The sequence below is a fragment of the Myodes glareolus genome, chromosome 2, assembly GCF_982192425.1.
Source record: "Myodes glareolus chromosome 2, mMyoGla1.1, whole genome shotgun sequence".
NCBI classification, from domain to species: domain Eukaryota; kingdom Metazoa; phylum Chordata; class Mammalia; order Rodentia; family Cricetidae; genus Myodes; species Myodes glareolus.
In genome coordinates, this window is record NC_142027.1 from 95,324,374 (window position 1) to 95,351,520 (window position 27,147).

The following is a 27,147-nucleotide window of genomic DNA, read 5'->3' on the forward strand; positions in this document are numbered from 1 at the left end:
TGCCAATAATAGACTTGCCCTTTCACAGAGGGAAATAAAAGCTCTTAATGATTTTTTAAACTGGAGTCGAAATTCAATTTTAATGTAAAATCAATGGTAAACTGTCTAAAGATAAAATAGCATAAAGCGTTATGCTGTAGGAATCCTTTGCTAAAGGGCATTGCATGAATGACTCATTCAGGAGAGAGGATTAGTCAGTTACTAGGTAGAAGGACGCAGGAATGGGGAAAAGCCCTGGAAGGGCTGTGGTCATGCTCTTGTGAGTGTCATTCACACCCCAGGCTGTAGTGACGTCCATGTTAGCCTCATAGAGCCCATAGGACACTTTTTCAGTCACTTCTAGCAGATTTTGTACAGGAAAATATTTTTATGTAAGGGTTTTCTGGTTTTTTTTTCCAAACTTTTTATATTCTGTTAAATAAAACAATACCAACAACATGGTGGTCAGAAAGAATGATTCCCCCCCTAGAATGGGAAGAACATATCCTTTTGCAGGTGAAATGCTGAGCTGGAAATTGGAAAAAATGCTTCAGAAAGGGTGGGACTGTAAGAATCGACAGAGTCTGATTATAACGACGCACTGCTCTTTAGCGCAGGAATTACCTGAAAGGAAAGCGTTTGCAGCAGTCCTACTCGCCCAGGGCCCTGTAGTCATGGGAACCGAAGGCCAATCAACTGAGTATTCTAGCTATTGGTGGCTTGTTTTCTTTTGGATATTGTCTTAGATAGAATTTCTATTGCTGTGAAGAGACACCATGATCACAACTCATAAGGAAAAACATTTGATGGGACCTGTTTACAGTTTCAGAGGATTAAGTCATCATCCTGTGGGGCATGGAGGTGTGTAGGCAGGCATGGTGCTCGAGAAGAAGCTAAGAGTTCTACACTTTGATCCTCAGGCACAGAAGCAACTGTGCCACAAAGCGGGTAGCTTGAATGGGATGAGACCTCAAAGCTCACCTCCACAGTGGCATGCTTCCTCTGACAAGGCCACACCTACTCCAATAAGGCCACACCTCCTAATAGTGCCATTCCCTATGGGCCAGGCACTCAAATGTTAAAGTCTATGAGGGCAATTCCTCTTCAAACTACCCTAGATATCAACTTTAAAACTTTTTTCTTTCATATTAAAATAAGGCTTATTTTATCTTCAAGTGGTTCAACATTAATATTGATATGGAACTTAATAACAAGTAATGGGACTCAAAGCCCAGACTTGATTAATGTGACCTACAGTAAGAGTGTTTGGTTCCAGCTCAGATGATCTTCAAAATAGCCAAATTATTTAATCCTGAGATAAATGCAGAATTTGTTTGTGTATCCAAATGTATTTACACATGAGTCCCATGTTCCTTCTTGGGAAGGAAAAACTAAATAGCATCAACAAGATTGGTTATAGGCCATAAATTCAGAAACTTTTTAATCTTTGTATCTGAGTAACCTCTTCCCTTTAACTGACTAAATTAAGATTAAGCAGTGTATAAAGAAAGTCCTTTTATAATAGAAACATAAATCTACTGTATGCCTTTAAATCTACTGTATGCCTTTTATACATTGGGTCTGGGACTGGAAATTACAAATTTAAGTGTTTAAAGATCTGGTTGGCAGCTTAGTATGTAGGCCTTAAAGGAATGTTTAGAAACAGTCTACCCATTTAAAAAACACAGGTTACCATTACTATAAAAGGAATGCACATACTTACTACAATATACCTTTAAGTATAATAATGTTAGTTGGCCTGAGTAATTATAACCAAATTCTATAATTTCTTTATTCCCAGAATTTCAAAGAAAATGCATTGCACTCTAGCAGCTTACTGATCACTTCCTTGAGTCCTGAATCTCACACATGTGCATTATATGGGGTTGTGAACTGAGTATCACATCAATTTACTGACTCCTGTAAGATTTTTTTTTAAAGTTAATTTTTATGTGTATGGACGTTTTGCCTGCATGAAAATCTGCACCATGTGGATGGGTGCAGTGCCGATGGAGGCCAGAAGGGGGCGTCAGATTCTCTGAGACTGAAGTTAAAGTTGTGAACTACCATGTGGCTGCTGATAACCAAACTTGGGTTCTCTGAAAGGCCAACCATCTGAGCCATCTCTTCAACCCAGATCGCCTTTTTTTTTTTTCTAAGAATTTTTTTTAAACTTTTTTAAAGATTTATTTATTTTTATGTGCTTTGGTGCTTACCTGCATGTATGTCTGTGTGAGGATGTCAGATCCCCTGGAACTTGACTTACAGACAGTTGTAAGCGGCCATGTGGATGCTGGGAATTGAACCCAGCTCTCTCTGGAAGAGCAACCAATGCTCTTAACTGCTGAGCCATCTCTCCAACCCCCAGGGTGCCAGTTTTTAAATTGAAGGATAGAAACTAATGAATATTTTTCTTGATAGGTAAAATGACTTCATCATAGAGAACCAAAAGACCATAGGTGAATGTACAAGTCATAACAAATAAGAAAATAATAAATATATTATTACCCAAATATAGAATCAACCTCCACAAGATATCAGCTTTCCTGATCACTCAGCACGAGCCCTGTACATTTTTGTAGAACGCAGCTTCCCATCTTCACCACACACCCAGAAACAGAGGAGGAGTGACGTTGGGCACCTGCCGTCCACACAAAGGACATGTGTGACCACTGACCTCACGTTTTTGGCTTCAGTGTGGTGAAACATGGAACAGATGTCAGCATGCAATCCTGCAGGTTTGCAGTCTGTGTAGGTAGACTATTTTGGATGTCTGAGCGGAATAACTCATGAGCATTTAAATTGTCACGGGCTGCTAGGGCCTGTTAGAAGAGCAGTTGATTCTTTATGTCAAGAAGGAAAAGTCCACTTTGAGATAAGGACCCCTGGCTGCTCTAATCAGGCCTCGATATTTCCCAGGCAGCTACAAAGTGAATACTCTTAAATTCTCGTTGGTTGTTTCTTAAATGCCTTGGGTCGCGCTGCTATCTCCGGGAGAAGAATCTGTGTTCCGCGTGGCATTCCAAGTTCTCTGATGTGAGGCCTGCAACTTCTCACCCTTCGTTCCTGTCACCACCACCCCACCCCTCACCAAACAGTCACACACAGTTATCTTCTTACTCCGCCCCTCCCCAGTTCCCTCCTCCCCTTTCTCTTTGCCTGGTTAACTCAGTCCAGTCGTATGGCTTTGTCTGTGGCCTTCCCCAGTCCTCTCTTCTGCCGTACAGAGGAGATGGATATTTTGAGTGCTAGTTAAAGAATTTGATAATTGTGAATCATAGGTTTCAGCAAAGGATAAACATAAAAATGCAATGTTTTTGTGGAAATGCATTTGTCATATAAGATATATTTTAAGAAGGAAGAAAGAAGCTGTTGGCCCTAGCCAATGAAAAGCTAAGAGGTATAATGGCTTGAGAGTCCTTATTTAAATCATACCGAGGAATTCTAATTGTTGTTTTTGGACGTGAAGGTTTCGGTGGACTCTTGCCATATTGCACAAGGCTAGCCTCTAACCCCTGGACTGGAAGAGACACCCTTGCTCCACGTTCTGCGTGTCTGGAACTGTTGGGACGGTGGCTACATTACCACAGGGATATAGCCAGCTCTAAAAAAAAAAAAGAAAGAAAGAAAAGAATTGCTTGTTTTGGGGGGTTGGGTTTGTTTGTTTGTTTGTTTTGCTTTGCTTTGTTTTCAGTCTTTTGTGCTAGCTGACCATGAACTCACTCTGTGTAGACAGCCTGGCCTCAAACTCACAGATCTGCTTGTCTTTGCCTCTACCTCCAAGTACTGTGATTACTAGTATGTGCCGCCATGCCTAATTCCTAAGAGAATTCAGGCAGTTCATTGAAAGCTACTTCCATCTTCAGACTAATGTCTCAACAGTGATTCTTTTTTTTTTCTTTTGAAGTGAGATTTTTCTGGATGAGCCAGAATGAGCTGTAAATTCTGAACTCAAATAATCCTCCCAATTCACCCTGCAGACACATGCCATCATGCCCATGCCATACCATCTCTGTGTGGAGTCTAGAGAAAAATGCAGCTACAGTAGGCAGATAGCTAAGATCCCAAATGAATCCTCCCAGCTGTGGTTCCAAAAAGCACCAGAGAAAACAACTTCAGATGGTAGGGGTGGCCGATAGAAACGGCGATGACATTGGGTAACAAATCAATAACTTATTGTTGTTCTTAGTCCTTTGCTTGAAGATAAAATTAACAAGATGTAGTTTTGTCACGTATTTGGGTGCTGTTTTGAGGCAGAGTCTCATATATTGTTCTATCTTAAAGTCATTACTTCAAATACTATTTCTACCTCAGCCTCTTGAGTAACAGGGAGCGTGTTCTGTCATACCCAGCTCTAAGTTACTTTGTAAAACAAAACAGTAAATCTGGTGTGGTTGTTTGAATGAGAATGGCCCCCTTAAGTTAATATTTGAATGCCCTAGTTGTTTGAAGTGTTTTGGAGGAAGGATTAGGAGGTGTGGCCTATTGGAGGAGGTGTGCCACTGGGGGTGGGCTTTGAGGTTTTCAATATCCCACACCGCCCCCCACCTCCATCTTACAGTTAAGATGAGAGCTCCCGGCTACTGCTGCAGTGTCTACCTGCCTCCATGCTCCCCACCGTGATGGTCATGGGCTCATTGTCTGAATCTGTGAGCAAGCCTCCAATTAAATGCTCTTTTCCATAAGCTGTTTTGGTCATGGTGTCTGTCTCATCATAGCAATAGACATCTGATTTCCTCTCCACCAGCTAATTAGTAATTATTTGCCCCTCACGGCCTCTATAGGAAGTTTCTGTTTCTTTGGATACAGGAGGAATATAAGCTTTCTCCATTGTATCTCTCTCAGACTCTTAAGGCTCAAAGCCTCGGTGTTACCCTGTGTCTGTACTGCTGGTCTCTAATCCTAGGTCAGCAGGACCTGTCTCCTGGTAGTCTGCAGTGTGGACTGGACCAGGGAATGAGGGGAAAGGCAGGAGAATGGTTTGAGGACCTTGATAACAAGGCAAACTAATGTTTGTGGCTTGAGCCCAAAAAAGAAATTCATGCATACCAGATGTGAAATAAAGTTAGAGATTTGATTTAAAAAAGAAAGAGTTTTCCCTCCTGGCCGGGGAATTAGGTTAAGAGAGAAAGCGAGGTGCTCAGGTGTAACAGCTGCCTCACAGCCTAGAAACGGAAGTGAGCCACACCCAGGCACGGGTGCAGGCTCCTCAAGGGACAGTCACGGCTCTGTAACGGTACCCATCTGCCATTTTCGTGACTCTGTGAATTTATTATCTCAAAAAGTTGCTGAGAAACCTTTTACCCACTCCACCCCACCCTATTCTCCGTTTATAATTGAGTGGCTGGCTCCAGAGATTCCCTGGATAGATTGTGATCTGATAAGATAAAGCCAGAAGCCATCAGGACTTCCTGAGAGGTTTAATAGACATCCTTTCCCTGCTAGTGAAGTTACAAGTGCTGGCCGTGCTGGCGTTCTTGCTCCTTCACTGGCAAGAGGCTTCAGTGAATCCCTGAGCGAGAAGCTGGTCACCCTGACCTGTCTTGCTGCCTGACCCTCACCAGGCCTCGTGGAAAATGCAGGCTTCCTAGAATCAGGCTTTCTGGCTAACCAATACTTCAGTGTCTGGAAAGCGATAGTTAGGAGTCTGCAGATGTCTCCCCTCAGGAACTAGGCGAAATGCTTGCCATCAGGAAATAGATGCAAGTGTGGAATTCAAATGGATTCGAACTGTTTGGCTTTCTGGTAACAAGCTTCATTCTCCTCCGAGTAACCTGTGACTGTATTATTAGTCTTTTGAAAGTGTGACATTGGAACACGTTGTTAGGCAGTGCGGCCATCATTTCCGTCACATGAAAGGGACTGCTGTGTTCTGTTGTCCTCAGCAGCTCCCTGGAGGCTTCCAAGTCTCAGGGCAGTTGAGTGTCTTTCTTCTTCACGTAAAAGAAGGCTGTGTGACAAAAATAAAAAATAGAAAAAGACATTACTAAAATTTTAGAAGTCATTTTTTTTCTTTGAGAGATTACACAACAGCTACAAGAAAAGGCTAAAGAGACAGGAGAGGGACACAGTACTGTCTTCGACCCACAGTCCTCAGAGATGCGGAAGACACGCTTGGCCGAGCACACAGCCTGGCTTCCCCTGAAGTTCTGTGGGCTTCTTGGCTGGTGTCCTGACTCCACAGGCACTGCCATTGTCGAAGAGACTGACTACCTTAACCTGGCCTTAGACTGGTTGGTGCGTGTTTGTTCTCTTTGACTACACTGACCCCACCGCCTGTTTACACAGGCTCCCTTATCTAGCAGCACTTGAATGTATTCATTGCCTGTGCCTTTGGAGCAGCAAAGAATTCCTGAGCTCCTACTCTGGGAGCAGAACTAGGGCTGGCCTTAGAAACCCAGCTTTCTAGTGCTGCACTGAGTCACAGGAGTTGTCGGCATTGCAGCAGTGTTGGATTTTCTCGAAACTCTCTGGTCTATCCTGGTTTGGACTTTCCGTGCTTTTCTTTTTTGGTATGGGGTTTTTGTTTGATTGGCTGGCTTTTATAGTTTGCTTGATCTCATTTTGGCTGTCCCTACTCAGAAAGAGAGAGATCAGGACTTCAGAATTGCAAGCCTGCACTTCCTGGCACTTGGAAACACCCAGCAAATGTTTTGATAACCTTTGATCATTTGTCATTTCCAAATGACAACTTTCAACCAGCATTTATAAACACCTCGATATAAACTTAGATGCTTGTCATGCATTCAATAATTGTTGATTGGTACATTTATGTTCTAAATTATCTTAATATCATCTTAATTTCAGGGAATCTTCACCGAACCAGCAGTGTTCCTGAGTATGTCTACAAACTGCACTTGGTTGAGAATGACTTTGTTGGAAGGCGATCCCCTGTCACCAGGGACTATGACATGCTAAAGGTGGGGATTAGATTGTCAGGAACACCATTTCAGACTTTGTTGGGTTTTTTTGTCGGTGAGGGTTATCTCCTAAAGTGGTTCATCTCATTTCCCAGTTTTTGTGAAAAGTTGTGTGAACATTATGGAAAACTGGGACTTTAAAGTTTAAAAGTTTAGACAGTATTAATTCCTAAATACAAATAAATATGACTCAAGACAACCCAAAGGGACTGACTTATTATTCAAAGGAACTGGCTTCCATCTTACTCAAAGAAATCAGCGTGTTAAATTGTAATTCTAAGATCGGTTATTACACTTCATTTAAATTTTATTTCTCTCTTACAGTCTGGAATGAGTGCCGCTTACGGAAGCCGCTGGGGGAGAGGGACAGCACAATACAGTTCCCAGAAGTCAGTGGAGGAGAGGTCCTGGAGGCAACCTCTGAGGAGACTTGAGATTTCCCCAAATAGCAGCCCGGAAAGGAGTCGCTATGCCCACAGTGAATACCAGTTTGCCTGGCGGAGCCAGGGCCAGGTGCCCGGTGGGCGCCTTACCCTGCCACGCTATGCACGCTCAGAGATCCTGAGCCTTCGCCAGGCGGGCACAGTCCGCAGGCCACCCGTGAGCGGGTCGTTCAGCGATGCTGTCTTCGACAATGGTCCACTCAGTCCCACGATGCCTCCCCATCCTCCAGGCACCAGCCACAGCGCAGGCAGCCTGCTGGAAGAGACCGTCCGCGTGAGCCAGGCTCGGACTCTGGGCGCGCAAAGCAGAGCCGCCCGCTCTTCCTGGCCCCGAAGCTCAGTCCGCAGCACCCTGCAGGACCCAGGGAGGTTGCTGCCTACTGCGGGCCAGGCAGCAGTGGGCAGCGGGGATGCACGTCGGGAGAGGAGCACCTTCACTGATGTCCAGCTCGGGTGAGCCTCCCGAACCTGCCTCACATTTTACATTGTGTTTATGCATTAACTTGGTATCCCCAGCCTTTAGCTTTCTGCTAACGTCCAGTTCATCCTTCTGTTCTCAGCACCCTGAGCGCAAGGCAGGTCCATAGCAGACACTGTAAAGACGTGTCATGAAAGAAGAGTGAGATGTAATAACTAATTTTGCTATCTGGATCTTTTGTGGCTTAAATTCTACAATCACTAGTCATGGTTGTGTCAGGAAATTGTCTTAATGGACAGTGTGGTTTAATAGAATATTTAATTATATTGCAAAGAATAGTTACTTCCTGAGATTCTCAAGTTCTAGAGACTAGGAGGTAACTCTGATTTCTGAAGGGAAGTTTTGCTTCCTCTGGGAAGGAGAAGAAGGCACTCACTCCTCTGACTAGGAAGCAAACGATGGCACAGTCCTCAGAGCTCCTGGCTGAGCCCAGAGACACTCGCCCACATCTGCACACCGTCTTCCAGCCTTACTCCATTGTTTCCCATCTCACCCTGGCCAGTCCCTTTCCAGGCTCTACCTTTATGCCCGCCCAGTATTCTGTATATGTGTATATGTGGGGCATCCTCTGGACTACCCAGAAACAGCTGGAAATTCACACTCGATGCACAGTAAACTATGGGTTTGTCTTCCCAGAAGAATGGAAGTGTGCCAGTCAGGTGGGCAGTGCGCTGGTGCAGCTGGGCAGTCTGGGGCTAGAGGAGGCACTCACCACCTGTCCACGACAGACTAATGAGAAAGGTTTTATAAAAATCATCAAGTAAAAAACTGTATGTGGAGTTTTCTAGAAAAGCGATTTCTATATTTCTTAGAACTGAAAATTCAACAAGTGAATCTTAGACACTTCCCATGTACCATGTGCTGCTGTAAAGCCTATAGAGAGAAAAAACAAATGACTTGGGTGAGTGTCCAGGAGAGGGACAGAGAAAATCAGCAGGGTGTGCTGTAAGCAACAGCTCTGTGCCAAATGATTCCAAGAATGCAGAGCAGTGCACCCTGGGACCAGGAAAGGGAGACTAGGGAGAGTGGATCTCCGGCAGATCACCAGCCAAGTTTGAGAGCAGAGAACAGGTCACCCTGACTATCCTCCTCATCATGTTTATTCTAATTATTATTTTAACAGTAGGAAATCATACGTCCTCATCTTTAACATACAAAGGAGAAGTCTGTAGAAAGGATGTATGTCACAAAGGACCCTGTGTCTTGTACCTTTTTAACCCAAGACAAACTGTGCATAGCTAGAGGAAGAGGCTTTGGGTAGTTAAGAGTGAGCCGAGGAAAGAGACCAGGAGCTTCTCAGAAAGATAGATGTCATTTGTCATTTTAATCCTTTGTGTGGCTGTTTCAGACTGGTCCCTAGTCTCCCGTGCTACGTGTCTTTCTCCTGGGAAGTTTTGTGGCCTGATTTAAGTAGAACAGGAAGGTCCAAGGCTCCTTTCTTACCCACTGTTTCCAAATGCCCTTCAGCCTGACATAGTAACCGAAACTGCTTACAATGAAGTGACATATTCTGAACTTCAAAGAGTTTGCTGTTCTTATTTATACTTCTATCTCCTATTTTTAATTAATAATTTGTGACAAATAATTAGTTGTTCTTTTGTTGTGTAATGACAACCACATTGTTTGCCATCTTCCTTGTCCCTACTTTTATTCCCATTGAGCATGCCTTGCAGACAGACATCAGTTAGGGCTGCTGAGGACTCACACCTCCCCGTCTCCTTACCACTTGCTTCTTCCTATTATACTTCCCGGTTGAAGGCTTGCTTTATTGCTTCAGCTTAGACTATTGCTGTGCTCTCGGAAGTGTCCGTCTCTGACCTTTGCTCTGATAGGAATGAGTCATGTTTCACACCAGCGTTCTTGCCACACCTTGGGCGGCCGGGTGACTTTTCCCTTCTTCTGAGGACACTTGCAGCAGCCTGATGGCTTCAGAGTTGTAACCGTGTGCTCATGTCAGGAGAGCCAGACTGGGGCAGACTGGGGCAGGAATGTAAGTTGGACATTCCACACACAGAAAATGAGGGGGTACTTTCTAAAGTGACTCATAGTCTAACCAATAGCGTTTTGTGTTCTTCCTGCTGTGTTTGTTATTTTCTGTCTCTGTGTGTTGCCATGGAAGCCAGGGAAGCATGCTGTCGTCAAGCTCTCACCTCAGCCGAATGACACTGAGAGTCATAACTGAAGCTGAAAGGCTCACTTTTTGAGTTCCTGGTTTAGAGGACAGGAATCAGGGAATAGCTGTTCTTTCTGATCTCCCACCTAGCTCCCTAACCCCGTCTATCAAGTCCCATTCTGTGGCCTCCAGAGGTGTCACTTGGTAGCCCAACTGGCCTGGAACTTCTGCTCCTTCTGCCTCTACCTCCCAAGTACTGGGGATGATAGGCTTGTGCTGCCACACTGGTGATGGGGATTGAACACAGGGCTGTGTGCATGACAGGCTGAACCCTAGCCCTGGCCTGCCCTCCCCCTTTTTTTAAACTGAGTATAATTGTCTCCTGAAGTATATTTTCAAATATGAGGTCATTATGTAATTCTCAATATAGAGGCCAGCAGTGTTCTGCTTTTCTTTAAATACCTTTATACTCATGATATGCCTCTCGGCTAGACATAAACAGCAGCCAAAACTTTATACTTTGAGGTGGCATATTCTGAGCTTCTGTGTATAAAAATATATTACAGAAAATGTATTACATTGCTTCACCTCTGCACACTCACCTCTACACAGACATCACTCACAGTGGATACCTCGTGACCTGCCCCACACTGCTCACCATGGTCACTGCCTCACCTCTGCACACCCCCAGCACACAGGGACACTGCTCACAGTGGTCACCTTGTGACTTGCCCCACACTGCTCACCGTGGTCACTGCCACACCTCTGCACACCCCCACCACACAGGGACACTGCTCATAATGGTATAACTGTCATCCTATACCTATTTATCTTAGAGAGTTACATCTCTTTGTCTCTCTCTTCTACAACATCCCAGAGACCAGTCTAAGGAGAAGTAGAGAAGTTCCGCCGCTAGTTCCTGATACCTTCTGCTTTCTGGTGCTGACGTTCTTAGGCGAAGGAAAAGTTAGAGTGCCGATGCTGTAGCTGCTCCTGATACTAGCTGAGTCACTTCTGGACACTCAAGGGGGCATGGTTAGCTTTCTCACCGAGTCTGTGGCTGTTTGTTTAGGAATGCAGACGTGGAGATGACCTTGGAGAGAGCTGTGAATATGCTTGATGCAGACCGCGTCCCACTGCCCAGGATTTCTGCTGCAGCTACTTTTATACAGCATGAGAGCTTCCAGAAGTCGGAAGCCCGGAAAAGAGTGAGTATCCTCTACGCCCCGTGTCAAATCCAGCAAACTGCCCATGGTGTGTTGACCTTGCACACCAAAGCTAATACTGTGCTTCTAATGCACATGCAGTCCAACACTGTGCAAGTCAGGAGTGCTGGCGCACACTTTAATCCTAGCACTCGGGGTGAATACAGGAAGATCAGAAACTCAAGTTCATTCTTGCCTACATAGTGAATTTAGGGAGATCTTAAGCTGTACTGATCTATGAGTATAGTAGAATGTCATTGGGACTCAATTTTATTGCTGTGTTCCTTTAGCAGAACAGTAGTTTTTGATTTTCCCCTAGGTCCCTGGCCTATCTAGTCTCAGGTTCTTGGCCTTAAATCAAATCAGGTCTTGGTTGGTTACCCTCCACAAGCTTTGGCCCACTATCATGCCTGCATATATTGTAGATTGCAGGGTTTGTGGCTGGACTGGTGTTTACCTTTCTCCTCTGGTAATGTGCATGGTACCTCCCAGTATCATAAAGGCTACTCAGTAGGGGTGAAGGTTCTAGGTAGGCACCCTGACTTCTCCATGTTTAGTGAGTTGTGTAGGTGTTGTCCTCAGCGATAGGGCCTCACTGTCAATTTGTGGAGAGCAGTAAATATGCATTTCAATAGCCTGGGTTGTTAGAGCATTCTCCAGGGATCCCTTTGGCCAGGAACACTGTGCTGAATAGTTTTATATCAGTTAACACAGCTAAAGTCATCGAGAGGAGGGAACCTCAGTTGAGAAAATGCCTTCATAGGATCAGGTTGTAGGCAAGCCTGTAGGGCATTTTCTTAATTAGTGATTGAAGGCAGTGGGCCCAGCCCTCTGAGGGTGGTGCCATCCCTGGGCCGGTGGTCCTGGGTTCTATAGGAAAGCAGGCTGAGCAAACTATAGTAAGCAAGGCAGTAAGCAGCACCCCTCCTTGGCCTCTGAATCAGCTCCTGCCTCCTGCTCCTGTCCTGCTTGAGTTCTTGCCCTCCCCACCTTTGATTGTGAACTGTTATATGGAACTGTGGGTGAAATAAGCCCTTCCCCAACTTGCTTTTGTTTGTGGGGCTTCATCACAGCAATAGTAAGCCTTGCTAAGACAAATACAGTGAGATGTCACCCACTCTTGGCACTAGAAGCTTCATGTGGTGATGAGAGACGTCCAGTTGGAGCTCTGTCTCCCTGTTATTTGGCAATTTCATTTAGAATGACTTTATGTATATATTTTAGGAAGCTTCAACTGTGTTAGGTTTTCATACGACCCCTAGAATGGCACTTAGTTTTAGCTTTCACTCTCCATATTCTTTTTCTCCCCCTCTTCCCTCCCCTATCCTATTTGGTCCTCCTGTTCCAGTACCCACCCACACCCATCCATCCATATCTATTCTATTTCCCACTCCTAGGGAGATCCATCCTGACCCCTAGTCCCTTAATCTATACCTAACCTCTGTGGTTATAGGAATTACAGCCTGCTTATTGAAGAATTAACAGCCAACACCCACATATAAGTGATATTAATATAATATATATATAAAAGTGATATTAATATGTAAATATATTATATAATATATATTTGGGAGCTGGCTGGCAGGACAGAGAAAGACTCATTGCAATATATAGGTAGTACAAATCTTTTTCCACTTGGTAGCCTGCCATTTGTTCAAATGATAGTGTCCATTGCTTTACAGAAGCTTTTCTGTGTCATGAGTTCCTATTTGTTAATTGTTGTGCTTAGTATAGTACCTGTGCTAATGGTGTTCTATGCAGAAAGTCTTTTCCTGTGCCATGTGTTCCAGACTATTCTTCAATTTCTCTTCTATCCAATTCAGTATATTTGGTCTTAAGTTGAGATCTTTGATCCATTTGGAGTTGAATTTTGTGCAGGGTGATAAGTATTGATATATTTGGAGTTTGCTGTGTGCAGCCATCCAGTTTGACCAGCACTAATTTTTGAAGATGGTGTCTTTTTTCCCTGGGTGTATCTATGGCTTCTTTATCAAAAATCAGGTGTTCATAGGTATGTGAACTTTTTCTGGATCTTTAGTACAGTTAAGTTCATCAACATGTCTGTTTCTTTGCCAGTATCATTCTGTTTTTATCACTGTAACTCTGCAGTAAAATTTGAGATTGGGGATGTGATAATTCCAGCAGTTCTTTCATTTTTCAGAATTATTTTAGCCAACCTGGCCTTTTTTCCTTTTTTTTGTTTCCATATGAAGCTGAAAATTGTCTTTTTAAGTTCTATGAAAAAATGCTTTGGAATTTTGAGGGGGATTTCAGTGAATCTGTACATTGCTTTTGGTAGCGTGACCATTTTTACTATATAAAGTCTACTGGTCTATGAACATGAGAGATCTTTCCATTTTCTGAAGTCTATTTCAATTTCTTTCTTCAGTGTCTTAAAATATTTATCATACAAGACTTTTCTCTTGCTTGGTTAGAGTTACCCCCAAGATATTTCTATTTTAAGGTTATTATGGAAGGTGTTTCCTGATTTCTTTCGCATGATGTTTGTTATTGTTATATAGGAGGAGAGCTACTGAATTTTGTGTGTTAATTTTGTATCCAGCTACTTTGCTCAAAGTGTTTATCAGCTGTAGGAGTTTCCCAGTGGAATTTTTAGAGCCACTTCTGTATACTGTCATTATCTGAAAATAAAATACGTTAATTTCTTCCTTTCTACTTTATATCACCTTGATCTCCTTCAGTTCTTTTATGGCTCTAGCAATAAAGCTAGAACTTCAAGTACTATTCTGACAAGGCATGGAGAGAGCGCACAAACTTGTTTTGTTCCTGATTTTAGCGGAAATTCTTCAAGTTTCTCACAATTTACATTGATGATAACTATGGGCTTATTATAAATTGCCTTTATTATGTTTAGATATGTCCCTTGTACCCGTAATCTATCCAGGACTTTTATCATGAAGGAGTGTTTTTTTTTTTTCTTATGCCTTTTTTGCACCTAAGGAGATGGTCATTTGATTTTTTTTCTTTGTTTGTTTATATCGTGGGTTACATTTATCAATTTATAATCTTTTTGATGTGTTCTTAGATTCTGTTTGCAAGTATTTTATTGAGAATTTTTGTGCCTGTATTCATAAGGGAAATTGCTCTGTAATTATCTTTCTTTTTTTGAGTCTTTATGTGGTTGAGTAATCAGAGTAACTGTGGACTCATAAAATGAATTGGGCAATGTCCATTCTGTAGAGTTTTGTAGAATTCTTTGTATATTCTTTATATTTTGTAGACTAACTAGAGAAGTATTGGCTTTAATTTTTCCTTGAAAGTCTGGTAGAATTCTTTACTAAAACCATCTGGCCCTGGGTTTGTTTGTTTGTTTTTGTTTGTTTGTTTGCTTTGGTTGGAAAACTCTTAATTACTGCTTTGTTTCACTGGGAGGTATAGAACTGTTAAAATTGCTTATCTGATATTACTTTAACTTTGGTAAGTGATATATACTAGGAAAACTATCCATTTCTATTTGATTTTCCTATTAGGAGTACAGGTCTTTAAAGTATGTCCTTGGATCTCTGGATTTCCTCCCTGTCTGTTGTTAATGCCCTGCTATTTGTCTCCAGCTTTGTTAATTTGGATCTTCTCTCTCTGCCTTTTAGTTTGGCTAAGGGTTTGTCAATCTTAATTGATTTTCTCAAAAAAACAGCCCTTTGTTTCATTGATCCTTTGTATTTTGTTTGTTCCTATTTTATTGATTTCAGTCTTCCTGAGTTTGATTGTTTCTTGCCTTCCACTCCTTTTGTCTGTTATTTCTGGAGTTTTGCTTACTAATATGAGAACTCTCCAATTTTTTTTATGTAGGCACTTAGTGCTATGAACTTTCCTCTTAGATTAGAACTGCTTTCATTTTGTTCCATAAGTTTGGGTATGTTTTATATGCATTTTCATTCAATTCTTAAAATGTTTCTAATTTCTTTCTTAATTTCTACCGTGACCCATTTTCTTTCAGTATTGAGGTGTTCAGTTTTAATGGGTTTGTATTCTTTCTGTTGTTGATATCCAGTTTAAGTGTTGGTCAGATTTGATGCAGGGTGTTTATTTCAATTTTTTTTCTTTTTTCTTCTTCTTCTTTTTTTTTTTTTTTTTTTTTTTTTTTTTTGTATGTGTATGTGGTCAGTTTTGGAGAAAGTTCCATGAGGTGCTAAGAATAAGGTATATTCTTTTGTGTTTGGGTGAACAGTTCTGTAAATATCTATTAGGTCCATTTGGTTTATAAAGTCAGCTAGCTCCAGCATTTCTGTTTAGGTTTTGCCTAGATGACATGTGGTATTGGCGAGAGTGGGGTATTGAACTCTTCCACTGTCAATGTGTGATTAAAACTTTATAGATGTTCCTTTTACGCTTGAGTGCCCTTGTGTTTGAGACAAAGATGCTAAGAATGACAATGACATCTTGGTGCATTGTCGTGGGCGAACTGGCCGTTCAGGTACCTGTGTGCCTCATTTGATAGCAAAACCCAGGGTCAGTCATAAAGCTGGCCTCCTAAGAGCATCTGCATTACGACGATGCAAATGAGCACGGTCTGCACTAAACACCGTGGACATTTAAAAGTCAGATGTAAATGGGAGCAGTGATGAGGACACTGTCGGACGACAAGCCAGCCGTCCAGATGACGCGTCTGCCATTTGATTTCTCTTATGGTATCTGCAGCCTAAAATACTAAATCACTGCTCCCGTTGACATTGTTCACCGTGCAGCTTTTTTTCATCTGCCATAATCTATGAATCTAATTCATTTATTTCCATTTTATCTTTGTTTTTTGTTCTTGGTTTTGTTTTGTTTTGAGACTGGGTCTCATTTTGTAGCTTGCTAGCCTTCCGCTTCCACTAGAGAAGCACACGTGTTCCGGGTATATGCTGTAATGGGCCAGTGTGTGCACTAGTGAGGCACACGTGTTCCAGGTACATGCTGTAGTGGACTAAGGTGTGCACTAGTGAGGCACACGTGTTCCGGGTATATGCTGTAGTGGACCAGTGTGTGCACTAGTGAGGCACACGTGTTCCAGGTACATGCTGTAGTGGACTAAGGTGTGCACTAGTGAGGCACACGTGTTCCGGGTGCATGCTGTAGTGGACCAATGTGTGCACTAGTGAGGCACACGTGTTCCAGGTACATGCTGTAGTGGACTAAGGTGTGCACTAGTGAGGCACACGTGTTCCGGGTACATGCTGTAGTGGACTAAGGTATCCACTAGCATACTCAGCTGTGTGGTCTGTTTTGCTCTTCCCTTCCTAGTTGTGGGTCTCTTCTTAGTAGGCAGCACGTTCTTCCTTGAATGTATAGGTAGAAGAAATGTTTTTAAATAGCACATTAAAAAGTATAAAATTTTTACTTAAAATTCTCACGTAGCTTATGTCATTTTTGTAAGTTCTCTAAGCAATTGATGGTGACCTAGGTTTGAAGGTAGGTTTCAAGGCTGCTAACATTGCTGTAATAAAAGCATTTTTCCTACCATTGATGGTAATTCCTATTCATTTTCATCAAGTATAAAACTTTATTCTGAAAAATGTACTCGTGCAATTTGTGAAATTTTGCCTCCTTTCATCAAACTTTTCTCGTCTCCAGATCTGAGGTTATCCTGTGTTTTTTTGCTTTCCAGTCTTCAGTAACAAATTCTTTTCTCTCTATTTAGCCCTTTACCCATCCTTTGTTACTTAACCATTCTTCTTTAAGTTCGTCGATAGATTATCCTATCGGACAGGTACGATACGAGTCTCATATTGGGCTACATATAGTTGTTAACTAATAAGAGTTATAATCAGCGAACATCTGTCCCTAAGATATTGCATGTCTTAATGCCACATTGAAATTACTAAGCAGGGTATATATACATTCATTCATTCCCTAGGTTAATCAGCTTCGAGGCATCCCTAAGCTGCTGCAGCTGCTCAAAGTTCAGAATGAAGATGTTCAGCGGGCTGTGTGTGGGGCCTTGAGAAACTTGGTGTTTGAAGACAATGACAACAAGTTGGAGGTAGCTGAACTAAATGGAGTACCTCGCCTACTCCAGGTGCTGAAGCAAACCAGAGACTTGGAGACAAAAAAGCAAATAACAGGTATTTCCTGCTAACCAGTACGAGCCCAGCAAGGCAGTGCCCAGCCAGGTGCTTTCTGTCATGTGTTTTTCTTAAGTTTCCTGGAGCACGTGATGAATAGCATCATTGATCCACGCTACTGTGGCCTATATCCAGAACCAGAGCTCCTTTCTTCTGAAGGAGAAAATATTATGAAGTTTTTGCTTAATATTTTTATTAGAAACTCTGTACATGTATGACTAAATGTTTTAAAAACAACAGTTGACGAGGTTGACTGTGTGGAAATTCTACTCAGCTTCACTCATCACCAGCTCTGGTGTGAGAATGTATGGGGATGGTATGTTACCCCAGGTATCTCAAGCTTTCTAAAGGAAAATGAGAAGCCTGTCCGTCCAGTGTTTATGCAACAATCCGCTTTCTGGATCTGTGAGAGGAGGGCCATGGAGAGGTACAGGAACGTTCATTGTTCTAATTGTTCAAAATGCAAAGAGCCATTTTTCCTATCTCTCTGTTTTCTGGACTCTGCTTACTGCAGCCTTCGTAACTCAAGAGATTTTGAAATGTAGTTATCACCAAGAAGAGTTTTAGATTTTGAGCTATTATGAGGGATTAAACCTCAGTTATTCTGTCAAAGATACTATGGCTCAAAGAATGAAGTTATCAAAAGGTTTTAAGGTATTAATAATAATAGTTACCAGTGTTCTGGCAAATCCTTTTTTTTTTTACTATCAGGGCTTGAACCTACACCCAGTTCATGCTTGACAAGTTTGCGGCTAGACAAATCTCTTCATTTTTTTTTCTATAAAATTTTACCAATATATCCTACTTAAAATACTTGATTTTTATGTTTTTTTTTTAACTCTGCTGGGCCCTTGTACGCACTGAGCTAGGGATACCTAGCCCTTACTTTGATGTATTAACAGTATAAACTGTATGAAGGGTGGCACCAAGCTGCCCTGCTGTCGACATGCAGTGTGTCTCCTACAAGATGCCTCTCACATTCGTCACCTCCATGAAAATATCTACAGAACTTAGCAGGGATGCTTTCGTTTGGCCCACATTCAGAGCACTCCTTCCATGTTGGGCTCTGTGCCTGGAACTGGGGAGCTGTTTGGTTTTTCCGTCTACTCAGCTAGAGCAGAGACTCTGTGTGCTAAAAGACCAAACTTTCCTTTCAGAACCCAGCATTTCTTCAGGCAACAATGAGCCGTAGGAAAATCAAGCACATTCTCTTCATAGTCAGAGAAGACTTTTGGGAGGAGGCTGTCTCATTGTGGACCTTTAAAGGGATGTAAGGGCCTTAGTGGTGTTTTGAAGGAGAATGACAGTTATTCTTGGCAAAGTGGCCGTGACTAGGAGAGGAGGAGATGGGAGCAGCTCCTGGTCACATAAAGGAAACCTGAGAATTAGTAATTGGGTTAGGAAACATAGTAGCAGAGAAAATTGGACAAGGAAAATAATCCATTAAGCTATCCTTTTCTTGTGCAGATGGAAGAAGGCTACTGCCAAAACGCGTTCTGTGCTGCTGGTGCTATAGAAACCACCCAGGCATTAGAGGGCCCTGCGCAGCTGATGGGTGGAGTGCAGGCCAGACTTCCCTACAGGAGGGCATTTAATTAAGTATTAATTGAACTGAACTTTGGCATTTGATACCGATCGTTCTAAATTATTTCCTTTAGCTCTCGAACAGGTAAATAAGTGCTTTCTAGGCCTCAGAAAGAAGCTGTTGCTCTAACGTAGACACAGCTACATAGTAAGAAACCTGGATGTGAGTCTTCCCTTTATTGTCCCTGCTCTCATTAGGTCATTGGTTTCCTAGTGCCAAAATTTTGGGGGTTTTAAGAATGCATGTTGTTTCTCTAGGTATGTAAGGTAGCCTTGCCTGGGCCTTAAACGTTTGTCTTGTTCTCGTGAATGTCAGGATTATAAGCAAGTGCTATCAGATTCAGCAAGAAATTTTCCTTTTTTCCATCCTTCCTTCCTTCCTCACTCCCTTCCTCTGTCCCTCCCTTCCTCTGTCTCTCCCTTCCTTTTCTTTCTTTCTTTCTTCCTTTCTTTCTTTCTTTTTTTCTTTCTTTCTTTCTTCCTTCCTTCCTTCCTTCCTTCCTTCCTTTCTTTCTTCTTTTTATTTTTCAAGATAGGGTTTCTCCATGTATCCCTGGCAGTCCTTGAACACAGAGATTTCCCTGCCTCTGCCTCCCAAGTACTGGGATTAAAGGTGTGCACCACCACCACTCAGCTAGAAAAAATTTCTTAATTGTCCACACAAAAGCATGGCTCCTTCCCGAAGGGAGTGAGAAATAGTTTTTTCTGACATGTCCTGGGACCCAGATTTATGTTACTCAAATGCTCCAATGTAGTAATGATTTCATGAAACTTTGATAGTTAACAGAACAACAAGCCATAAATGAAGTTATTAGTTAAATACATTGGTGCAAACATCAGGTAGATAGGTTAAAGCTAAGTGAAGAAGTCTCTGGAAATCTTAGATACTATTTGATGGCATTTTAGTCTTTTGAGTTGGTAGAAGCTGGGGTCTATTTGTATACTCCAGAAGGATTTTAACTAAGCCTCTGGGATTTTAGGCCATCCACAATAGTTAATAGCAGGCTATTACAGGGACTAAAGATGACTCAAGATAATTTGGCTCCCAACTCACCACCATCATTGAAATCTTAATTAGTCTCATAGAATGTTTAATATAGAAGTGCTCCCCCCCGGGAACTTACATTGAAAATATGAATCCCTGTAATCCATTTTGAGATTCTGGTGCAGTAAGTTTGGAGTGTGGCCCAGATTCAGCTCTGTCATCTTCACAAACTTGCAGTCTAACAATAACGAAGGGATAAAAATCCTTCTTAACATTTCAGCAAGAAGTGAGCTAATTTTTTTTACTGACCCCAGTTCTAAATCTGGATCTTTTAAGTGGGTCTTTCTGGTTTCTACAGAGTGGTCCCCAAACTTTCCCTCCTTAAAATTTCAGCTGGTGATTCTGGCTTTGCCTCATGTACCCACAGAGGGTATTCATCCATTTAATTCAGCCTTTCTTTAGTGACTGGATCCCTAGGTATAGTAACCCTAACATCTTTAAGCTTTGTGCTAAGTACTTACCCTGTTTCTAGTCGATTGCTGAGTTTGCGTGAGCATGTCCAGACGGGTATGTGCATAACTGTATCTCCAAAGAACACTTTTCTCTGGTGTCATGTCATCCAGAAATTTGGTGGCCATGACCTAGTGATACATTATCCTATATTAATATTTTAAATTACATCAAAACTTCCTAAATTATATACTTCTGTAGAAATAAAGTAGCATGTCAAGCTAAAAAGAATATATATTGACTGTTAAAGGAAAATTCCATTCTCTTTGTTTAAAGTAATCCTCTTTGGTTTTTATGTAAGATGTACTATGAGTGCTTTGTGTGGTTCTTTGTAGAAAGAGGAAACTTCATTGTGTATGAATTTTTTAAGCCACTGGCAGGAAGAGAAGCTTGTTGATTTGTTTGCTTATTTTGAACTCAAGGAAGTCCAGTTCATCTGCGCTCCCCCACCCCCGCCCTTCTCTCTCACTTTCTCCCCTGTTTCTCTGCTCTTTTCTTTTGTAGCTTAGTAACCAAAACTCAACGTCAGGCCTGCCTTTACATTGTCTCCAACTACCTTCTGAGTTTTATTCTCTCTGTCCCCCTTCCAGGGCCTCTTAAGATGAAGTGAGAGGGACGGAGCCATTGTATTGCAGCACCCACGGCTGAGACACTGCTCCCGACTAACCCCACATACTAGTTTGATCAGGAAAAGACTTCCTGCAGTCCAGAAATCCTGTTCTCAGCAGACATCAGTCCTACCGTGATCATTTCTAATGGAAACTATGTGTAGGCTGCGTGAAAATCTGGTTGCTGTTTCAAAGCTTAACTATTATACACAACCAAAGCAAACTGTTTAAGCCTGAAACATTAGGCCTAATGTATTTTAACTGATTGAACACATCATATCACATAATTACAAAGCTTTAACTACATATACCATTAATTCAGTCATTAAAATCAAGGGGGATGGCACCACCTATCATAAAGTAGATACCCTGTATATCTATGCTTTCCGTGCAGTGCATTTAAGAAGTAGGAATTACTGACTGGGAGGATGGAGGAGCATAAGATAGGAAAGGAAGAATCACCCTTCTCTTTTTGGGCCTCCCTGTACCCTTTCCTGGATGGTAGTGAGTTGGAGCAAACTTTTGGGGAACAAAAGAGCGACCCAATGTTACACATGGGCAGAACCATTGTCACAACAAACATTCCAGTTCCTCCACTGAGAAGTATTTGGGTATCAGAGCTACATTTTTTAAGATCTTACATGTATATGTGATTTTCTGTTGTCTTTCAGCACCAAGTCCCAGTTTCTATGTGTAAATGCGCTGAATAACCTGGTACTTATTATTTTAATTTTTTCCTGGTTGACTAGCCAATCTTTCCCTTCAGTAATAGCATCAAGGGGAAAGTGAAAATAGCAGTTGACCGTAACGCTGTGGAGAGAGAGGATGCAGTGCTCTTTGTCTCTCACTGCGGGGCTCTAAAAGACATAGACGGTGTTTAGCAAAGGGCACACATTCCATCACTGAGAGCAATTCAAGCATTACCTGGAGTGTAGATCAGCCTACTACAGTGGAATAGAAACATTCTTCAGGTACTCCTTCCATGAATGGGACAGAAAATAGTGGGTCAAGTTCACAGATAGTGAGGAGCAGCCGTGAGGAACATTGCTTGACCCCCTCTGTTTCATGGAAAGAAAAAAATCCTTTAAACCTTTGAAATAGTAGTTACAGGACAGCTATTTCTCAGATCTATGTTGGTGAACCCAGAATATGTTATCCCAGTGAGGTCAGCTTGGTGGTAGGCTCTGTAAAATAAATAGCAATAAAAGCTTCAGTAGGCATTGGTTACTTGTCTTATATAGCAAACAAAAGTAACTTAAGGGAGTTTATTTGGGCTCAGAGCATCAAGAGGTATAGTCCTTCGTGATGAGAATGGAGTCATGAAGCTGCTTCTTCACATGGTGGAAAACACAGAGCAAGGAAGGCACAAGAGATAATAATCCACTAATGACCTGCCCCAGTGACCTACTTCCTCCAGCCAGCCTCCCGAAATGGGAGGTGAGCTTCAAAACATGATCCTGTAGGGGATGTTTCAAATTCATACTATTCCATTAGCACTTCTGGTTAATTTGAACCTGCATGATTTTGCATATTACATGATAATCGTCTTAGGAATCCATTTCTGTTAGCATCCAAACAGGTCAACACCCTGCTCCCTGCTTTAAGTACCCATTCATAGTCCTGAAGCTGGTGGCCTGGTCTTGAGGGTTGAGCACTGTTCTCATTGTTGTTGTTTTCCTAGGTCTGCTCTGGAACTTGTCCTCTAACGACAAGCTCAAGCATCTCATGATAACAGAAGCCTTGCTCACCCTGACAGAGAGTGTCGTCATCCCCTTCTCGGGGTGGCCTGAAGGAGACTACCCCAAAGCAAATGGCCTGCTGGATTTTGATATATTCTACAATGTCACTGGATGCCTAAGGTAATGCCACCTTGTGCCCCCACCCACCCCTTCAGGTAGAAGGTATAATCAAATTAGGCACCCAAAGAGAAATCAAAATGTATTCTATTTTGGATCTTTCTGTAATTACATAGTTTAGTTCTGACAGACTCTGCTTAGGTGTTAACTGGGGAAATTTAGTAAGATATTTCTGTCTAGTTAATCACACTAATATTTACCTGTCTTAGTCAGGTTACCACTGCTGGGATGAAACACCATGACCAAAAGCAAGTTGGGGAGGAAAGGGTTTACTTGCTTACATTTCCACATGTCATAGAACGCAATCAGGGCAGGAACCTGGAGGCAGGTGCTGATGCAGAAGCTATGGAAGGGCTGCTTACTGGGTTGTTCAACCTGATTTCTCTCAGAACCCAGGACCACCAGCCCAGGCATGGTACCACTCACAGTGGACTGGGCCCTCCCTCATCAATCACTAATTAAGAAGATGCCCTACAGGCTTGCCTACGGCCTGATCCTTTGGAGGCGTTTTCTCAGTTGAGGCTCCCTCCTCTCCGGTGACTCTAGCTTGTTAAGATGACATAAAACCTGCCAAATACAATATCAAATATCACTTTTATTTAAAGCATCGTGTTCACTACTGGGGATTATACAAAGAATTACTAATAAATTTCCTCAATCTCTGCTTAAATGAAATAGTAAAATAAGGCACCGTGACAAAAAGAGTCATCATAAACATTTGAACAGAATGTGTCCACAAATGAAGTATGTAGAAGACGGGGCAATGGTGAGATCTGACAAGAGCGAAGGGCTGGGGCTCAGGATAGAGTCTCGCTTAGCATGCACAGTCCCTCAGGCTGCAGGAACCCTCAGCGTGTGAAGTGTGCAGTAGCAGAAAATCATCAAACAGAGGCTGGGAACGTCGTCTAAGGACAGGCTGCAGTCACTGGGAGTGATAGGGAGGAGCTAGGTTTTCTTTGTCAGCAAAATTAACTGGTGTCCCATGTTAAATCCACTGAGTCAGAGATGAAAAATATAGTAGTAGCAGGAAAGTTACATTGAGAAGATGATACTAGACTAACCGTGGTAAAATCCAAATCGGTAAAGGGAGACAACTGAGTACTGAGCTAGCAAGTGATTATTGACATTTCATTCAACTGAGGGACATTATGCTGTAGTTACAAACCAGCCCTAATGAGAGTGTTTCCATGAAGAAAGTGATAGCTGTACACCCTGTACCCCATGTCTGCAGCTGCTGCACCCTGTACCCCATGTCTGTAGCTGATGCACTGTGTACCCCATGTCTGCAGCTGATGCACCCTGTACCCCATGTTTGTAGCTGATGCACTGTGTACCCCATGTCTGTAGCTGATGCACTGTGTACCCCATATCTGTAGCTGATGCACTGTGTACCCCATGTCTGTAGCTGATGCACCCTGTACCCCATGTCTGTAGCTGATGCACCCTGTACCCCATGTCTGTAGCTGATGCACCCTGTACCCCATGTCTGTAGCTGATGCACCCTGTACCCCATGTCTGTAGCTGATGCACTGTGTACCCCATGTCTGTAGCTGATGCACCCTGTACCCCATGTCTGTAGCTGATGCACCCTATACCCCATGTCTGTAGCTGATGCACTGTGTACCCCATGTCTGTAGCTGATGCACCCTGTACCCCATGTCTGTAGCTGATGCACCCTGTACCCCATGTCTGTAGCTGATGCACCCTGTACCCCATGTCTGAAGCTGCTGCAGATGATTACTTGCATACTTGGTTTGCAGAAGTTGGTTAATTTAACATCAGAAAATAGATAGGCAGTATGGCCATATTTCTCCATAAGCATCCTTTTTCAAAAAAAACAGATAATTTTTAAAAAGGTATTATGACACCTCAGTGTTCCTCTCCCTATTTAAAGGAGAAACCCCTTTAAAACCATGCCCCCTTTTAAGCCTTTTAAAATTTTTATATAATATTTTCATATAAAATTATTATATATTTTATATAAATTTTGTAACATTTCTACCTTTCCTTTTCTCCAAATACTCCTCTTTGTCTTCTTTCAAATTAATGACCTCTTTTTTAATACTTGTCATTGCATATGTATATGCGTGTTTTTACCAACCCACTCTGTCTGTATAATGTTACTTCAAGTATGTTTTCAGGGCTGACTGGTGTTGGGTTATCAGTTGAGTATGCTCTTCCCTGGAAGAATGTGTTTCCTGTTCTCAACATGTCTTAGTTGCTTGTTGTTCTTTCTGCGTGGTTAAAGCCTTTGAACTTCCCCACATCCTTGTTGGCATGTCTGTTGTTGTCCTTGTTCCCCTCATGTTTCGATAGTCATGTTGATGAGAATTTATGGGTGTAGCTTCTGTTATTACTAGAAACACAATCTCAGAACAAACTCCCTGATCCTCTGGCTCTTACAATCTTTCCTCACCCAATTCCACAATGTTCCCTGACCTTTAGATGCTGTGGTGTTTTATTAACACATCCATTGGTACTGAGATCATGACTGTATTTTGATTGGTTGCAATTTTCTGTAGTGGTCTCTGTCTGTTGCAAAGAGAGTTTCCTTCATGAGGAGTGAAGACTACAGCTGCCTGTGGGTGGAAGGACAAATGTTGCTAGATTGTTGATAAGGACTGTGCTGCTTTATGCTTTAGTAAAGTCGTGGTTGTAGGTTCGTCTCCAAGATCCATGACTTCACTAGCCCTGGGTGATGGGCTGGGTTGCCAGTAGCAGGCATGTTTTCCCTCTTGTTGACCAGATCTTAAGACTAATTAGAGAGCTGTTGGTTACTACCAAGGTGTGTGTGCCTCTACTGCTCCTGTAGGGTTATTGTGCCATACTGCCATTGGTGTGGTTCATGGGCATCATAGCTGGGTAGGACTTTTGGTTGCCTCCCTCCTTTAGAAGCTTTTATAGTGCTTTCTGGTACCATGAAAGCCAGTCAAAGAGCAGGCATTCAGGTAAATTCAAGCTCAAGGGTCTCTGTGTCCTGTTTTTGAAGGCCTTAATGTTTTCAGCAGTAGGAACTTGCTCCCACCCCTGAATGACAATCAAGGGCAATGGCAGTAGGCTATATGTTTTGGGAGTCTTTCAAACAACCATGACTATCAACTAAAAGGAGGACTTCTCATGTCTTGTATTAGGAGTTTTATTAGATGGTATTTTGCTCTAAGAGGGAGCATTGGCAGCCCAGAAGAGAAAAGTTCATTAAAAGTAATGTGCATATGTAAATATATATACAGAATTTCATGTGGCTCTTTCAGCCATCCATACTGCTAGTTTACCTCCCTCCTTCCCGATTTCTCCTTTCAGACTAATTGTAGCTCACTATTCTCCTTTCCGCTCCTCCCTCACCCTCTTTAAAGACCCCCTTTCCCATTTTCCTGTTCACACCATCATGTGTCCTCCCACTGCTCTCTCTACATCCTGACGCCCCATCCTGCCCGTGGTCCCGTTTAACTTTCCCAGTTTCTGCAACTCTTCCAGACTATGTACTACATCTGAAAACAGGGGCTGGGAGCCCCCAGTGACAGAAAACGTGAACATTTTTCTTTATGGGTCTGGGCTACCTCACCTGATCTTCTCTGGTTCCATCCATTTACCTGCAAGGTTGCTGATTTCATTCTCTCTACATCTAAATAGTGCTCGAGTGTATGTTACTACCTTTTCAGTGTCCATTCATAGGCTGAAGGACATTTGCGTCATTTCCAGTGCTGTTGTGATGGCATCGCAGTGAGTAAATTCTTGTCTGTGGGGTAGGATATCCGTATGCCAAGGTGTGTTTATAGCTGCCTCAGTGGTAGGTTCTGCTCTGGGATGACTCCTACACTGGTTTCTGTAGTGTCTGCACCAGTCTGCGATCCCACCAGCGTGGAATGAGGGCCCCCTCCACACACCCCCTGTGATCCCACCAGCGTGGAATGAGGGCCCTCCACACACCCCCTGCGATCCCACCAGCGTGGAATGAGGCCCTCCACACACCCCCTGCGATCCCACCAGCGTAGAATGAGGGCCCCCTCCACACACCCCCGCGATCCCACCAGCGTGGAATGAGGCCCTCCACACACCCCCTGCGATCCCACCAGCGTGGAATGAGGGCCCCCTCCACACACCCCCGCGATCCCACCAGCGTGGAATGAGGCCCTCCACACACCCCCTGCGATCCCACCAGCGTGGAATGAGGCCCTCCACACACCCCCTGCAGCGTGTGTCATCAGCTGTTTATTCGTCTTTGCCTTTGTCACTGTATGTCTTCTCCGCTCGAATTCGCTGTGAATCCGTCTCGCCCTGGACTACTTCTCTTGTTTTCATTGGAAGGCTTTTTATTACTATTTCAATTTCCTCCGTTTTTATGGGTCTGTCTGGGTTGTTGATGTTTTGGTTTAATTTTGGTAGATTGGCTGAACCTAGATA

At 42.8% G+C, this 27,147-nt stretch overlaps 1 protein-coding gene across 3 annotated transcripts in view; it reads left to right on the top strand.

The window, feature by feature from the left end:
* Pkp2 (plakophilin 2) overlaps positions 1–27,147 on the top strand; it is a 55,049-nt gene that overhangs the window by 3,663 nt on the left and 24,239 nt on the right. For 2 of the 3 annotated variants that reach the window (XM_048452440.3, XM_085684901.2), the window contains exons 2-6: positions 6,787–6,899; positions 7,224–7,795; positions 11,006–11,141; positions 16,996–17,203; positions 22,572–22,749. In XM_048452440.3, the coding sequence (XP_048308397.2) occupies positions 6,787–6,899; positions 7,224–7,795; positions 11,006–11,141; positions 16,996–17,203; positions 22,572–22,749 (1,207 nt within the window). Of the gene's footprint in view, positions 1–6,466; positions 6,492–6,786; positions 6,900–7,223; positions 7,796–11,005; positions 11,142–16,995; positions 17,204–22,571; positions 22,750–27,147 lie in introns of those variants that run through there. The other variant, XM_048452441.3, reaches the window with a different exon arrangement.